This window comes from Ahaetulla prasina, chromosome 1 (assembly GCF_028640845.1).
Source record: "Ahaetulla prasina isolate Xishuangbanna chromosome 1, ASM2864084v1, whole genome shotgun sequence".
NCBI classification, from domain to species: Eukaryota; Metazoa; Chordata; class Lepidosauria; order Squamata; family Colubridae; genus Ahaetulla; species Ahaetulla prasina.
The window spans coordinates 330,274,701-330,291,822 of NC_080539.1; the positions used below are offsets into that span (position 1 = coordinate 330,274,701).

Genomic DNA, 17,122 nt, shown 5'->3' on the forward strand with positions numbered 1-17,122 from the left:
CAAGCCCCCCGCCACCCCTACTAACTTAATATGGATTTGTTATCTCACTAGGTACCGTTAGATGTAGCTCACATACACACCCGTCATAAACCAAAGACTAGAGGCTTTCTCTACCCGCCAAAAGGCCAATTCACCCTTTCCACCTCCGCCCTCTGGGAGGCGACGATCATCTAATTCCACCCTCTCTCTCTCTCTCTCTCTCTCTCTCCCTCCCGAAAGGAGAATTGATCCTCCTCGCGCCCCGTATCGCGCTTACTTCCGCTCCGGCTCCTCTAGGAAGCCGTTCGATTTCCGGGGTTGGATTCTGAGGGAGCAGGATGGTGAGGGGGGAAAAAGGGGGCTTGGGGGAGGGAGGGGGGCTGCGGGTGGGCTTGTTAAGGCCCGTTTGGAGCCTCTTCCAAGTGTCCGCTGGGTGAGACCGATTCCCTTAAGCCAGAATATCCTTTCCTCCCGGCCTGGGTGCTTCAGACGCTGTTATGCGATGTCATGATCGCATCGTTCGTTTCCATAGCTGAGAAGTGCGGGGAAGTGGCGTTTTTGGGGGCAGGTTAGGCCAAAATAGCCTTGGATACGTAGCGGTGGTGACGGGAAGAGAGCCTGATTTTCTTACCGGTCAGAAAAGAAAATGGGGCTCTCTACCCGTCACCACCATTTTAACTACTATCCCTCTTTAACTGCTGGGCGGTTGTCCAATGTGCAGGTCTCATATACATACATACATACATACATACATACATACATACATACATGTATGGATATAATTTTTCCATACAGAGACAAACACGATACGCATTATATTTACAGACATCCTTGTGTGGCGTGGGAATTTACAGTTTCTTTCTACACCAGGGTTGCATTGCGAGATTGCGAACAACGTCAAAACAGAAAATTCTTGCTTATTGCTCCTGTATATGTAGCAGTTCAATGACTCCTAAGGGTGTTTTTGCTATTTGTTCCATTAATTAGGTCCAGTGTTATTTAGTGACCTTAAATGCACAGATAGTCTTGCTATAGTCAACCAAAATAAATCTAGTACTTGTGGAAATATAGTTGTTTAAATAAATTGCCATGCTGCCTTGTGATTTCTTCAAAGATTAACTGATAAATTGTTTGCTGCAGATAATTTAGGATGCTTAAAGTATAACCCCCTTTAATTATCATTTGCTTACCGTTTTGTATACAACTTGGAATGTGATTCTGTTTTTCAGAATTTCGGCCAAAATGGTAATCACCAAAAGGACTCTTAGAAAGTTATGTCCTATTTACGCTTAGAAGTTCATTTCCTTAAAATGAATTGGACCCAGTGGGGAAATCAGTGTGGTGTATGGGTTTCTTCTTGCACATCAAAAACATTTCCTTTGTTGTGTAGCATTTCCCTGTTCTGGAGAGTTTTCTGGAACAGTTTTTGAGAGTGTCAGATGAATGAAAGGGGAATTACTTCTGTCTTCATTCTTTTGACAATTGTTTCGAAGGAAAAACTGAATTTGAATTTGTACATAGTTTATGGTTTTTTTTCCTTTTCTGAGTTTCATTGATGTTTTGTCTCTTTGAATGTAGGGTCAGAGTCAGAGTGGTGGACATGGTCCTGGAGGTGGTAAGAAGGATGACAAAGTAAGGAAAAATAACTTTTACCTGGTGTGCTTTGTTAAGAGAATATTTGTAGAAAACATTTTCCATGCTAATTAAGAAGCTACAAATATATTTTTCTCTCAGTTGCCCTTATTATAAAAACTCCGAAAATCAAATATTGTGGTTTTTTATATATTATGAACTGATGTTAAATTTTCATTGCAGTGATCTAGTTTTCAGAATTATGTAGTTGCTTTTACTGTAGTGTATGTGAATAAGTAGATAATTTAAATATGACATGATTTATGTGCCTTTCTCTTTCATTTTTATTGATTATAGTTTGTTATTTAATCTGGACCCTATGATTTAATAGAAACTATGGTTCTGCTCAAAATTTGAAACTGTCTTGTTTCTAATAACCATAGTTAAGATAAATCATAGTTCATAATTCAACGTTAAAACCTTCCCTGTAGACACATTGATAATAATTATAATTTATTAAGTCTGTATGCTACCAGACTCCCAGTAACTCTGGCCAGCTCACAACTACAAAATTATTAAATAAAAATGGAAAGTGGGGAAGACCATATGGAATGAAACACGTGGTCTCACTCTCCCTTGTCAAAGACTGGGTAAAGAGATAGGTCTTCACACCTCTTCTAAACAACAACAGATTGGAGGCCATCCTAATTTCAAAGGTCAGACACTGCTACAAAGAAGATGTCTTTATGCGCTCCCAATAGATGACATTTCAATCTGGAACACACCAAGGTCAAATTGGCTGAGCAGACACTAAGGGAAACAGGCAGTCCCTCAAGTAATCAGCCTCTATGCCATGGAGAATTATGAAAGTTAAATCCCAATTTATCTAGAAAGCAATATAATTATAGTTTGGTTTAGATGATTTATGAAATATTGGGCAATGTAGAATTTTTGAAATATTTGACAAAACCTCCAACTTGAGTTGGAATCTTAGATGCATATTACTTTCTATAAATTACTTTTTAACTTGGTTTTTAAAATAAAAAGGACAAAAAGAAGAAATATGAACCCCCAGTTCCAACACGAGTGGGGAAAAAGAAGAAGAAAACAAAGGGACCAGATGCTGCCAGCAAACTTCCACTGGGTAAGCATGGTTTGTGCCATATCCCTGAGTAGCTATAGCTAAGTTTTTTCAGCGTGCAAAAAGCCCCCATTTTGTACTTGAACAATTTAGTTTTCAAAGCTTTCATCTTGAAACATTGAAGGGCTAAAGAGTAACTGGGACTGAATTAGGTTACACAGTGGTTTGTTCTGAAATAGAGCAAACACTTAGATATTTTCATCTTTAGGTACTATATCATATGATCCAGAATATTAAATCATAAGAGTTGGAAGAAGCCACATTTTTGATTGATTTAGGAATTGATTATTTTACAAACATAAAAAAATGATTTATCTTTCCTTGGAATAAGATGCAGCCCTCTCGAGAATTTCTTTAAATCATGTGCTTGGATTTTGTTTAGACTCACATATTGTTACATCAGTTCCATGCAAAAAGACAATTATTCCATCAAAAAGCAGTGCCCAAAATAATAGGAACAAGAAGCACCCCAGACAATAGATAGGAATTTCAAAATTATTTTCGTTCACTGTCCCTTTTTTCAATTCACCTAAACAAGTTGAATGTATTATTCCAGACTCTACATTTAGAAATTATTTTATTTAATTGTAGTCACTCCTCATACTCAGTGCAGACTCAAATTATTGAAGTTGGAAAGAATTAAGGATTATCTTCTGATGGAGGAAGAGTTCATTAGAAACCAAGAACAGATGAAACCTTTGGAAGAAAAGCAAGAGGTATGTATGCTTTGAATAGGAAAAAAAACTGCTTAAATTTATCAGGGTTTTTTTTTTGTTATCAACTTACTTATTCTCTATTTAGTATCTTCTAACTTCACTTCATTCACCCATATAAAAAAAAGACTGAAAAAGAACAAATGTTAAATCTCTAAAATGCCATGGTACTCCATACCAATTGATCTGATTTTTAAATAAAGGTAGAATGCAACTTACAACCTCAATTGGGACAAGAATTTCATTGCTAAGGAAGGTGGTTTCTGAGTTGTACCCGATTTTACAAAAGATTTAATAACCTTTTTGCCATGATTGTTAATCAAATCACTGCAGTTAAGTGAGTCAAATAATTGTTAAGTGAACCAGCTACTCGCATTGACTTTATTTGTGAGAACTATTTTGGTGGCATGTTTGCAATAACACCATAAAAAAACTTTAAAAATCTCTGAATTCTATAATTCTGTTCCAACAAGATATTTATAGTCAGCACTTCAATTCTATTGATCACCATAATCCTAAAGTCCTTTTCCTTTCTCATCTCACATCCCATTAGATAATGCAGAGTTTATTTCATTTACTACCTACTTATAGTTAAATGTCTGTTAAATTTATGTACTAATATATGTCCATTTAAATGCCATTCATATGCTCTTTCCTTTTTAGACTAACTCTCTTAAATAGTTTGGTGTCATCAAGTAATTTGACTAAATAATCTTGCTGACCTAATACAGATCATTTACATTTCAGTCCCAGTCTCATAGATGATCCTTGTAGGAATCTCAGTTTTCATTTCTCCATTATGAGAAATGTAAAAATAAACCAGACCTAGTTTGACTGTCGAGGTAGATAATACCAACTGAATATTTTAAATCATTTCTGAGAATGTAATTGAAATAGTATTTATGTGAGGTCTAAGTATTAAGATATTAGATGCTTAATACTTAGACGTTAATAGTGAGATACTATTAAGAGTGAGAATACTTAGACGATTCTTCTGTTTTGGGATTGTTGAGGATGACATAAAATTATCATTTCTTAATTGTGTAATAGATATAGAAATTGTTGGAATGCCTGGCAATTTGTAATACCTAATCATAGCCTCTTTTTGTGTGCTTGTTTGCAGGAAGAGAGGTCAAAGGTGGATGATCTGAGAGGGACTCCAATGTCTGTAGGGACCTTAGAGGAGATAATTGATGATAATCATGCTATTGTGTCCACATCAGTGGGATCAGAACACTATGTCAGTATTCTTTCTTTTGTAGACAAGGATTTGCTAGAGCCAGGATGTTCAGTTCTACTTAATCATAAGGTAATTCTTGCTTTTTCATCTCTAATTGAAAGCACTAAAAGTAGATAAATGTTATGAATATCTTAATATTATCTAGATTAAACTAAAAGCCATTAATTTTACCACGATGAAGACAATGTAGTCTCTCAGAACTGATTGTATATGACCAGTAACATTAGGAGATTCCCTTCTACAGAGAAAAAGAAACTACTCAGGCATATATTCATAAATTATAACATTCTTACAGTATTCTGATTAAAAAGAAAAAAACAATGGAAATTTGCCAGACCTCCACCCAATAGGATGCGCCTGCTGGTTTCTTGCCTTCCCTCCAAGCAGTATGCTAGGTTTACAGCTTGCAAGGAGGTGGGGGGGGGTTGTTTATTTTGGTTATGATTTTCTTTAAAAAGCTACAGACTCAGCAAAATTTAAACAACCTCAGTAACAAGGTGATAGTGCCCCCCACCGAAAATGAAATGAAGCAAGTTAAGTTGCAATTCTGTCTTTTTGTTTATCAGAACCAACCAAGGTTGTAGCATTCCAACAAAAAATATAAATACAAATGATGACAGGATCATAATTTATCTACTACTATGTGTCCAGACTGAGTCACACCAAAGTGACAGTTGAGACCAGGTCTATCTGCTGACCTGTAAAATTATTTGTATTTGTGCAACCTGTCATTATGTAGAGAATATATAATAGAGTAATTATGTAGAGAATATAACACGTGACCTGGCTTGTCCACGGTACTTGCTCATCCCTTCCCAAAAAGGTTGAGGTGCGTCCCCATAACCTTCAGATTTGCCAGGAGGCCTTCACTTTTTCCAGTGGTCTGGGAAAGAAACTGTCATCAATTTAACTACATTTAACCAGAAGCCACAGAGTGCCAGTCTCTGAGAAATAGATTTTAGGAGCTGAATTTGACCTTGTGAAATGTCCTATTAATCTCCAATTTCTACTTTATGCTAAACAGGTAATAGGGCAATGGCTTAAATGCTTTCTTACTATTGGATGCTTCTGCCCTTTGCTTTTAACAGGTCCATGCTGTGATTGGTGTCTTGATGGATGACACAGATCCTTTAGTTACCGTGATGAAAGTGGAAAAAGCCCCACAAGAGACATATGCAGATATTGGAGGCCTGGATAATCAAATTCAAGAAATCAAGGTATTAATATTTCTTGCATTGTCCAATAGTGGAAAAATGCCAGAACATTTTATTACGAGATGATGCCTTGGAATTGCAATACGTCTGTTTCTGTTCCATGTGATTTTTATTTAAATGGCTTTGGTATTTTGCTTATTTCAATAACTACTTATTTGAAATAATAGTGTGATATTTGCCACTGCCACCATCTCTTCTCCAGAGAAATCCTTTTCTGCCCAAGGAATGTATGCATATATTTTCCATTCATACAATTCTTTGTAGGTCCCATGCTGAGATACGTTCACCTACCCAGTACCTCATAACTTTCCTCAAGGCTTCCCAGTTTAAGAGCCTAAATTCTTAGACCAGATCTAATCTCTAGGTATGTCAATCAAAAGGGTAGGAGAAATGTTTTTAAAGAATTTCTAAGATGGAGTGATATGCAGCGTGTAGCATAAAGATATGTGACTAGATGAGTTAGTCCTTCCTTCCCTTTTAGAGTTGGATCAGTCTCACCGAAAATAAATTTTATTGATTCTATAATTTACAGCTCTGTAATTTCTTCTTTCAACACTATTTGTATTTTTAGTTATCTTTTGTTTTTCAAACATTTTGTGCCTGAAATATGATACATGTATGATGAAAGCCAGGCACAGCCTTTGAAGGAGTTGTATAAAAAAAAAAGGCAATGTAATTATTTGAAGTGCACCTTATTCAAATGAACAATAGATTTGAGGTAGGAAACAGGTAGAGGAATTCAGGTTGAAAATTACGTGTTCATCTCCATGAATGGCATGCACATTGTGTTTATTAAATGTTAATATTGGCCCTTAGAGCAGTGCCTTGATCTGTGATTTTCTAACCAGGAGGAGACTTAGGTTGATAAAAAGCTTGATCAACCCTTGAAGATATATGTAATTTCTTCCTTCTAGGAATCTGTAGAGCTACCTTTGACTCATCCTGAGTATTATGAAGAAATGGGAATAAAGCCACCCAAAGGGGTCATTCTGTATGGGCCTCCTGGCACAGGTAACTTTTTCTTGTATTTTTATATCAGCATGTGGCAATGCATTTATTACAGAATAATATATTGAAGTGTTTATATCAATAAAGCCTACCATTCTGCCTGAATGATTCATATGTCTCATCGTATTGGCTAAAAGGTATAATGAGTGTATTATTGCTGTTTTTGAAATTGTTTATGATTTGATGGTGTGTTCAAACGTGCTTGAAGAAGAGCTAAAGCATAACATATTTATGTCTAGTTTGTTTACCCCCATCAGAAAGAAATTAGATAGCTGCAAACATATCAGATGGTGTCTTCATGATATACGATGCAGAAACTCACCGCTACTGGTATTTCTCAAGCACTGATATGAGTCACTAGTGAGAGAAATGAAGGAAGTTCCCATGAGGGAAAAAGTATAGCAGCCAGGATACAATAGAGCATCCTGGGGTAAAGGGAAGAGAGCATTGTGGCAGAAATTCCTAAATTTGAATTTAGGAGCCAAAGCCAGATCTCTCCCATTATTCAGATGTATTTTTTAGCTTAGACTTATGAGAAGACTCCTTCTTCAGTAAGTAATGCTACTTCAATGCAAATGACCAGCTGTCTGCCAGCAGTATAAACTCTTCCATTCCCCACCATCCAGTCAGAGCTGAAGAAGCTTCTTGGATGAGAAGTGAAACATCTTCAAAGAAAAACCAGAAAGTCCAGTTGCCTCTTGAACAAGCATCTTTGGGAGAACCATAACCTGGATGACTGAGAATCTCCATAAACATAATGTTGCTTCAGTTCCTGTAAACTTTTACTAGCTTACAATTAAAAGGAAAAACATATCAACATACTTATAGTAATTTTAATAACCTTAAAAATTATCATTATCAAGAAAGCTTTTTATTTCTACCTTGGATTTTTTGATCAAACAATTGGGTAACTTAAAACATGGATGTTTAGAATCACTGATCAATTTGGAATCTTAAGTGAATTGATATTGTTTACTAAATCTATATGATGGTTTATTTTCATTTTGGCTTTCTGTCCTGTTCATACAAAGTAGCAATCAATTTGTGATTAACATCAGGTACTTGTTAGATCCATTTCACAGAGTTCTCAAAGCCCAATCAGGCTTTAATTCTTCAACTTTGAGAAAAAAGGGGGGCAGGGAATCAGGTTTTGGGTTTTTATTTTCCTAAATTTGAATTTAGGAGCCAAAGCCAGATCTCTCCCATTATTCAGATGTATTTTTTAGCTTAGACTTATGAGAAGACTCCTTCTTCAGTAAGTAATGCTACTTCAATGCAAATGACCAGCTGTCTGCCAGCAGTATAAACTCTTCCATTCCCCACCATCCAGTCAGAGCTGAAGAAGCTTCTTGGATGAGAAGTGAAACATCTTCAAAGAAAAACCAGAAAGTCCAGTTGCCTCTTGAACAAGCATCTTTGGGAGAACCATAACCTGGATGACTGAGAATCTCCATAAACATAATGTTGCTTCAGTTCCTGTAAACTTTTACTAGCTTACAATTAAAAGGAAAAACATATCAACATACTTATAGTAATTTTAATAACCTTAAAAATTATCATTATCAAGAAAGCTTTTTATTTCTACCTTGGATTTTTTGATCAAACAATTGGGTAACTTAAAACATGGATGTTTAGAATCACTGATCAATTTGGAATCTTAAGTGAATTGATATTGTTTACTAAATCTATATGATGGTTTATTTTCATTTTGGCTTTCTGTCCTGTTCATACAAAGTAGCAATCAATTTGTGATTAACATCAGGTACTTGTTAGATCCATTTCACAGAGTTCTCAAAGCCCAATCAGGCTTTAATTCTTCAACTTTGAGAAAAAGGGGCAGGGAATCAGGTTTTGGGTTTTTATTTTCCTAAATTTGAATTTAGGAGCCAAAGCCAGATCTCTCCCATTATTCAGATGTATTTTTTAGCTTAGACTTATGAGAAGACTCCTTCTTCAGTAAGTAATGCTACTTCAATGCAAATGACCAGCTGTCTGCCAGCAGTATAAACTCTTCCATTCCCCACCATCCAGTCAGAGCTGAAGAAGCTTCTTGGATGAGAAGTGAAACATCTTCAAAGAAAAACCAGAAAGTCCAGTTGCCTCTTGAACAAGCATCTTTGGGAGAACCATAACCTGGATGACTGAGAATCTCCATAAACATAATGTTGCTTCAGTTCCTGTAAACTTTTACTAGCTTACAATTAAAAGGAAAAACATATCAACATACTTATAGTAATTTTAATAACCTTAAAAATTATCATTATCAAGAAAGCTTTTTATTTCTACCTTGGATTTTTTGATCAAACAATTGGGTAACTTAAAACATGGATGTTTAGAATCACTGATCAATTTGGAATCTTAAGTGAATTGATATTGTTTACTAAATCTATATGATGGTTTATTTTCATTTTGGCTTTCTGTCCTGTTCATACAAAGTAGCAATCAATTTGTGATTAACATCAGGTACTTGTTAGATCCATTTCACAGAGTTCTCAAAGCCCAATCAGGCTTTAATTCTTCAACTTTGAGAAAAAAGGGGGGCAGGGAATCAGGTTTTGGGTTTTTTATTTTTCCTAAATTTTATCTAGGAAAGCAGGGTATATCCATGCTTATCAAGCCAAATCAGATTTTATTATCTGCTTGGAAAATGATAGTGCTAGATGTGTGGAGAAAGTAGATAGAAATATATCAACCGAAATGCTTCCCCTCATATTAAGTATGGAAAATTACAAGAAATGTTTTTGAAATATTATACAGTTTATTACTGTGTTTCATCCCAGTTTATTTTTTTGGAGGGTGTGGGGATTAAAGACTAGGATAATTCCTTTACTTTTATCCTCATGTCGTGTCCCACTCCTCTGACGGCCGGGTCGGGGAAGTCCGTATCAAGCGTGCCTCTGCAGCTTTGCCAAAGTTCTGTCAGAGTTCTCAAAGCCCAATCAGGCTTTAATTCTTCAACTTTGAGAAAAAGGGGCAGGGAATCAGGTTTTGGGTTTTTATTTTCCTAAATTTGAATTTAGGAGCCAAAGCCAGATCTCTCCCATTATTCAGATGTATTTTTTAGCTTAGACTTATGAGAAGACTCCTTCTTCAGTAAGTAATGCTACTTCAATGCAAATGACCAGCTGTCTGCCAGCAGTATAAACTCTTCCATTCCCCACCATCCAGTCAGAGCTGAAGAAGCTTCTTGGATGAGAAGTGAAACATCTTCAAAGAAAAACCAGAAAGTCCAGTTGCCTCTTGAACAAGCATCTTTGGGAGAACCATAACCTGGATGACTGAGAATCTCCATAAACATAATGTTGCTTCAGTTCCTGTAAACTTTTACTAGCTTACAATTAAAAGGAAAAACATATCAACATACTTATAGTAATTTTAATAACCTTAAAAATTATCATTATCAAGAAAGCTTTTTATTTCTACCTTGGATTTTTTGATCAAACAATTGGGTAACTTAAAACATGGATGTTTAGAATCACTGATCAATTTGGAATCTTAAGTGAATTGATATTGTTTACTAAATCTATATGATGGTTTATTTTCATTTTGGCTTTCTGTCCTGTTCATACAAAGTAGCAATCAATTTGTGATTAACATCAGGTACTTGTTAGATCCATTTCACAGAGTTCTCAAAGCCCAATCAGGCTTTAATTCTTCAACTTTGAGAAAAAAGGGGGGCAGGGAATCAGGTTTTGGGTTTTTTATTTTTCCTAAATTTTATCTAGGAAAGCAGGGTATATCCATGCTTATCAAGCCAAATCAGATTTTATTATCTGCTTGGAAAATGATAGTGCTAGATGTGTGGAGAAAGTAGATAGAAATATATCAACCGAAATGCTTCCCCTCATATTAAGTATGGAAAATTACAAGAAATGTTTTTGAAAATTAGGACATTGTGGATGATTCTGCACCCCAAGTGAAACTACACTTCTCATATTAACTTGCATGGACATAGTGTGTGAGATCTGTCAGTCCTTTGATGCTGAAACTGCTGTCTTTGTCCAAGTATGGTTGATTTGATTTGTTCATTCTATTACTTTGCTTTCACCATGTAAGAATAAAATAATTTCCTATTCCAAATATGAAAACGACAAAGAATACTTTCTGATCATCTTTTTAAATTGACAGGAAGTCAGTTTATCTGTTCTTGCTTCACTTCAGACAGTGAGTTCAAATAGGAAAAATCTGTTTGTTTCTTAAGCATGTAAACACTTCCAGAGTATAACCCCATTGTTTATTGACTTAAAATGCCAAACTTGATCTATAGTAGAGAGCTTGAGGGCTTTTGTCAATATTCAGATTTGGGTGATTGCCTTCCTGCATGTAAGTGTAACACAAGATGGAGAATATGCTAACCTTTTGGCATTTTGTAATTAAACAGGTAAAACGTTATTAGCCAAAGCAGTGGCAAATCAGACTTCTGCCACCTTCCTGAGAGTGGTTGGTTCTGAACTTATCCAGAAATATTTGGGAGATGGACCAAAACTTGTTCGAGAACTTTTTCGAGTAGCTGAGGAACATGCCCCGTCAATTGTCTTCATTGATGAAATTGATGCCATAGGTACCAAAAGGTAGGATGTCATAGTCATTCCCATGCTGAGCATCACATGCATATCTTTTAACACTCTTTCCTTTCTTTAAATTGGTTTTCAGAAATAATAGTTTGAGTCACTAGAAGTGGTTTATATGCTGCCATCTTCAATTGTAAGGCCTTATACTTGTAGGGGAATATTAGTTCTAGACATTTCTAAACACTAAAATATCTGAGCTTAATCATTTCTTTAATTTATAAAATATTTAATTGTATTGCTAAAAACTGACATTTTTAGGGAGGAGGGCTAATGTGGAATGGGTAGCTAGAATGCATTTTTTCTTTTTAATGAATTCAGACTCAATAATTGTTTTTGAAATATTATACAGTTTATTACTGTGTTTCATCCCAGTTTATTTTTTTGGAGGGTGGGGGGATTCAAGACTAGGAGAATTCCTTTATTTTTATCCTCATGTCGTGTCCCACTCCTCTGATGGCCGGGTCGGGAAAGTCCATATCAAGCGTGCCTCTGCAGCTTTGCCAAAGTTCTGTCAGAGTTCTCAGGGCAGGCAGGAGACCAGGATGTGACTTCAGCAATCCAATTTAGACTTTGCCTGACTCAAAGAATGCCAGAAAGCAGATCCTTTATATAGGCCATGGGGTCTGACGCCATGACTCAGCACTTATCCAGGCCTGCCCCTCCCTTCCTTTTGCTGACGTCGCCTCTCCTCTCTCCAGAAGCGTGGGTCCCTCCAGCCTCCAGCTGTTGGCAATTCCAGCTTGTGACTGGCTTCACATTCCCCAGGCTCACATGCTGTGGGGGAGGGGCCCAGCTGCTCCGTTTGTCCGGGCATGGTGCCAGGACTGGGGGCTGGAGGCATGTCAGGCCATTCTTCTGCATTATCAGCATCCGGCAGGAGACGAGAGGGGCCCGGCTGCAGAGAGGGGGGCGAGCGAGGCACAACACCTCACCACAACCTTGCAAATTAGATTTAGGGGGGTTTGAATTTGGATATTTTGCATCCATGTCCAATTTGTTGATCAGTCCACGCACTGAGGAAGTGGAACATTATTTTATGTTTGCCAAGAATAAAGTACTAGAGACAAGAGATAGGCCTGAAAGGGAGATGGAAAATATTTTGTTGGATATACTTCCGTAAAGGGAATTGTTGGAATGGAGAAGGCAGGAGAAAGAGAAATCCCATTGGGTTTATTTTGCCAATCAATGGATTTATTGAGGGCATCACTCCGTCCTCCCCCTTGAATGTAGAAAGACTATGACTGAATTTCATAACATTTCTGGAGGATTAGAAATCTAAAACACACCTTCCTAGGAGTACCGTACAAACCATTCACTTCAGTAACATTTACTACGAATTAAATCTGCATAGATTTTCATCTGCCATTTTTCTTCTCTTCCTTTCTTCCCATAACCCATTCTCATTCTGTTTCCTCCTCCTATATTTTTTTTCTACTGCTATGGGGAGGCAGAGTATGTGTGTGGAAGGGAGAGTTGTTCATGTGTATATGCAAATAGAGGAATAGATTTAAGAACAAGTGCTTTATTTTACAGTCAATTTGTTATTGATTCATTTAATATTAACTTAATTTTTACAGCTTTGTCCTTTTTTGAAGTTTACTTTGTGGCAAATATGTGCATAAATAAAAGTATATCATGTGTGGTTGTTTGTTGAAAGATAATCTTTAGTATTGACTGAGTGAACATGGAGAGGAAAGAGGCGATGAATTTCTGTATGTGCTTATAATAATTTCTTATCTAATGTTTAATTTTTGAAGATTCATCTTTGAATAGGAATCACTTGGAGCAGGAAAATAGCTGCAAATACAAAACTGCTATTATGGATTATGAATTAATGTTATGATATCTTAACTTGGAAATTAAGAAATGCTGCTCATAGCATTCTTTCAGCTGCAGAACCTACTATACTCTAATCAGAGTTTTTAATTGAACTTCAGAAATGACGTCTTATCCTGGGCAAACAGTGTTCTGTATATTCCTTACTTCTACCAAAATGTAATTCATTGACTTGTGGCTTCTCACTGGATTGCTGTAGGTAAAGAAAAAGATTGTTCTATAGGTATTCTAACCTCAATTTAGGTATATTTTTTCCTATTCCAAAGGTATGATTCTAACTCGGGGGGAGAAAGGGAAATCCAGAGAACAATGTTGGAGTTGCTGAACCAGTTAGATGGGTTTGATTCACGTGGAGATGTAAAGGTGATCATGGCTACTAACAGAATAGAAACATTGGATCCAGCTTTAATCAGACCAGGTAAAAAATATGATGGTCATATTTAACTACTTAAAATCTAACTGCTTCTAATGATTAGTTTCATGTAGAACAATGTGGTCTTTTCCCTATACGTTATGTCATGATGTTTCCTAGAGGGTTCTGTGTTTCTGGAAATGGTTTGAAAAAACTTAGGAATCCAAAAGCTTGAAATGTTTTGCTCTTTCAAAAGGTTCACTTTTCACTCAATTTGGCCTGCTCAGAAAAAACAGTAATCTAGAGAATGAGTTACGCATTTTCTACAAATTTTACGCATTTTTCTACAGCTTTTATTATTATGTTTGTAAGGATGTGTGCATATATATATATGTATGTATTTGATTTTATGGCTATCATAAATATATAATTCTCAGTGACTAACAATATTAAAAGTAATAAAATCCTATACAAAAACCCTAACCCTATACAAAAACATAAAACACATAGCGGTCAAGGGAACATTGTAAAAACATCAATCAATGCAACCAGGCAACAAGCTCAAGCACAGAACCAGCTCTTCAAGACCTGGTGGAAGGCCAACAGGGTTGGGACCAGTCAGATCTCCAGAAAGAAGATGGATGGATGGCATGGTAGAAAGATTCTCCTCTGCCAGCACACACTCAGGATCCAGGGTGTGACTCACTTGCTGGACCAGATGGATTGAATAGAAACAGACATATATTAAATTTTAGAATATTGTGTAAGCACATATACACACACAAAGAAAGGATCTCCCTTAAGACTCTTCATTCTTTTGGGGATGGTGGGATCATGTGGAATTTTGGGGAAATGTCATGACAACCATTTCACACAAAGAGCTTGCAAGTGTGGGAGATAGGTCTTATTACTCAAATTCTTTTTTTCCCTTTCAATTGTCAATTTGCCACATTTGCAGCCAAGACTGAAAAAGCATGGTGCAACAACTGATAGTAATTTAATCAATATGTGATTGGGATTAAGAAAGAAAATTTCTGGAGTGCCTATTCATGTAACTTGATATTGAACAGTACGTGAAATAATTTGAAATATAAATATTTGTATGGCTTATGAAATTTGAGGGAAGAAGAAATGTTTTGGTCCATCAGTAAGGAGAAATAATTGTATTTGTGAAGTGGGGAGGAAATAAAAATGAAATTCTACACATCTAACGTAACTGTCCAAAAATGCACTGGTATTTTCTGAGATAGTATCAAGGCTAAATAATGATGTTATTTTCCAAGGAAAGCTTGTTATTTTTGATTCCACAGGCAAAAATTGAAACTGCTAATTGTCTTTTCTAAATTCTAGGACGTATTGACAGGAAGATAGAATTTCCTCTGCCAGATGAAAAAACAAAGAAACGCATCTTTCAGATTCACACCAGCAGAATGACTTTGGCAGATGACGTTACTCTAGATGAGTTGATAATGGCTAAAGATGATCTGTCTGGGGCAGATATAAAGGTAAAATCCTTGATAACAAATGATTTTCCCCCCCCCGAAATTAATTGAGCGTTTGTTATCATGCAGTATATGGCATCTCTTTCCAATGAAGACTACAAATGTCCTTTGTTTAACCTGTAATTTTACTTCCAGAAAGCCCCAGTCACTGTCTTTCTTTTCTCTTTTTCACCCATTTTTAAAATCGCTGGTTTTTCTACTTTCCGATACAGGTAGTCCTGGACTTACAACAATTTGTTTACTGCCTGTTCGAAGTTACAACAGCACAGAAAAAAGTAACTTGTGACCCCTTTTCAAACTTAGGACCATTGCCATCCCTGTGGTCACATGATCAAAAGTCAGCCGCTTGGCAACTGGTTCATATTTTTGATGGTTGCAGTGTCTCTGGGTCATGTGACCACCTTTTGCTACCTTCTGACAAGCAAAGTCAATGGGAAAGCCAGATCCACTTAACAACCATGTTAATAACTTAACTTCAGTGATTCCCTTAACAACTGTGGCAAGAAATGTTGTAAAATGGGACAACCACTCGTTTAACAACTGTCTCGCTTAGCAATAGAAATTTTGGGGTCAATTCTGGTCATAAGTTGAGAAGTACCTGTAGTAAATATTTCATTGTTATGGCAATCTTCTGAAGGAAGGGAATGTCCCCGCCATAAATATTTGGAAGAGCGTTAATGGTCATTATTGGGAGGGGGAAATCATCAATGGAAAAGAAAATGAACATTTGGCAACCTGTCATTGCACGCTTGATGTAAAAAACTTGTAAAGAATTGGTGGGGCTGTTTTCACTAAGGAATATTGGTAGCTAGGGAAGTTTGCCTATACATCTATTAAATGTTACTGACCTCTGTTGTGACTAGCATGTTACACTCTTTCAGGGGAATTACAATTAGGGAGGGAAAGATAATCTAATATTAGTAATGTTTGCTGTGCATTAGTCAGATCACATTTTTTTCTAATTAATGAATATTTAATGCTTCTTTCAACCCTATGGTTTTTAGCATACATAAGGGCCACCAACTTGCTTGAACATTACTGGTTCTTACCACTTCATGCAAGTCAGACTCCTGATTTTCTAATCAAATGCTTCCATTTCTAATAGGCCATCTGCACAGAAGCTGGTTTGATGGCTCTGCGTGAACGAAGAATGAAAGTAACAAACGAAGACTTCAAAAAATCAAAAGAAAATGTTCTTTATAAGAAACAGGAAGGCACTCCGGAAGGTCTCTACCTTTAACTTCCCCACCTTTGTTTTGGTCCTAGGATGGGCTTAATTGCTTGAACCTTTTTTTTTTCCTTCAGAATGTGGAAAAAGTATTAGTGAGCAAGGTGTTAGTGAATACAAAAAAAGTTTTTCCTACTGAAAATATGATCATTCACTTACTGTGAATGTCTGTGTATTGTGGCATACATTCATTGTGAAATACTTTGTCATTAAAAATTGATTTCCAAGTGAATTGGGATGATTGGATTAGAATTTAAGCAAAGAAGGGTTTTTAATGTGTGCCCCAGGTGTTCTGTTGCCTCTTAGTCTACAAATTGACATTTTTAGCAGACTCTGCAAATGTTCTCTAATTGGTTGTGACACTTAGTCTAAAGTGCAGCTGAATGTACGTTCCTTGAATTTACATATATATCCAGAAAGGTACTGAAAAATATAGTGGGGGAAATACTGCAAAAGGACCTGATTCGTGGAAAATTCATGTTAGTTAGTTATCAGAAAGAAAGTTTTGAAACAGAACTGCTGTCTGCAGTGAAAATGGTTTTGATGTCTGAAGAGTCTTGTTTCATTTCATTTAGTTCTCAGTCCCCTAAGGCTATGATTTGCCAAATCATACATACATTCATTGTGAAATACTTTGTCATTAAAAATTGATTTCCAAGTGAATTGGGATGATTGGATTAGAATTTAAGCAAAGAAGGGTTTTTAATGTGTGCCCCAGGTGTTCTGTTGCCTCTTAGTCTACAAATTGACATTTTTAGCAGACTCT

The 17,122-nt window shown here is 36.3% G+C and overlaps 1 protein-coding gene across 2 annotated transcripts; it reads left to right on the forward strand.

The window, feature by feature from the left end:
• Positions 1–218: 218 nt before the first annotated feature.
• PSMC1 (proteasome 26S subunit, ATPase 1) lies at positions 219–16,588 on the forward strand. 2 transcript variants are annotated; one of them, XM_058162536.1, is made up of 11 exons: positions 219–320; positions 1,558–1,611; positions 2,599–2,695; positions 3,284–3,408; positions 4,529–4,714; positions 5,734–5,862; positions 6,774–6,870; positions 11,249–11,438; positions 13,541–13,692; positions 14,977–15,131; positions 16,234–16,588. In XM_058162536.1, exons 1-11 carry the CDS (start codon positions 318–320, stop codon positions 16,366–16,368), a joined length of 1,323 nt encoding a protein of 440 aa, XP_058018519.1. In that variant the 5' UTR covers positions 219–317; the 3' UTR covers positions 16,369–16,588. The 2 variants fall into 2 exon arrangements, with proteins under 2 accessions (XP_058018519.1, XP_058018520.1); XM_058162537.1 differs by lacking the exon at positions 3,284–3,408 and having other exon boundaries at positions 4,668–4,714.
• Positions 16,589–17,122: the final 534 nt, after the last annotated feature.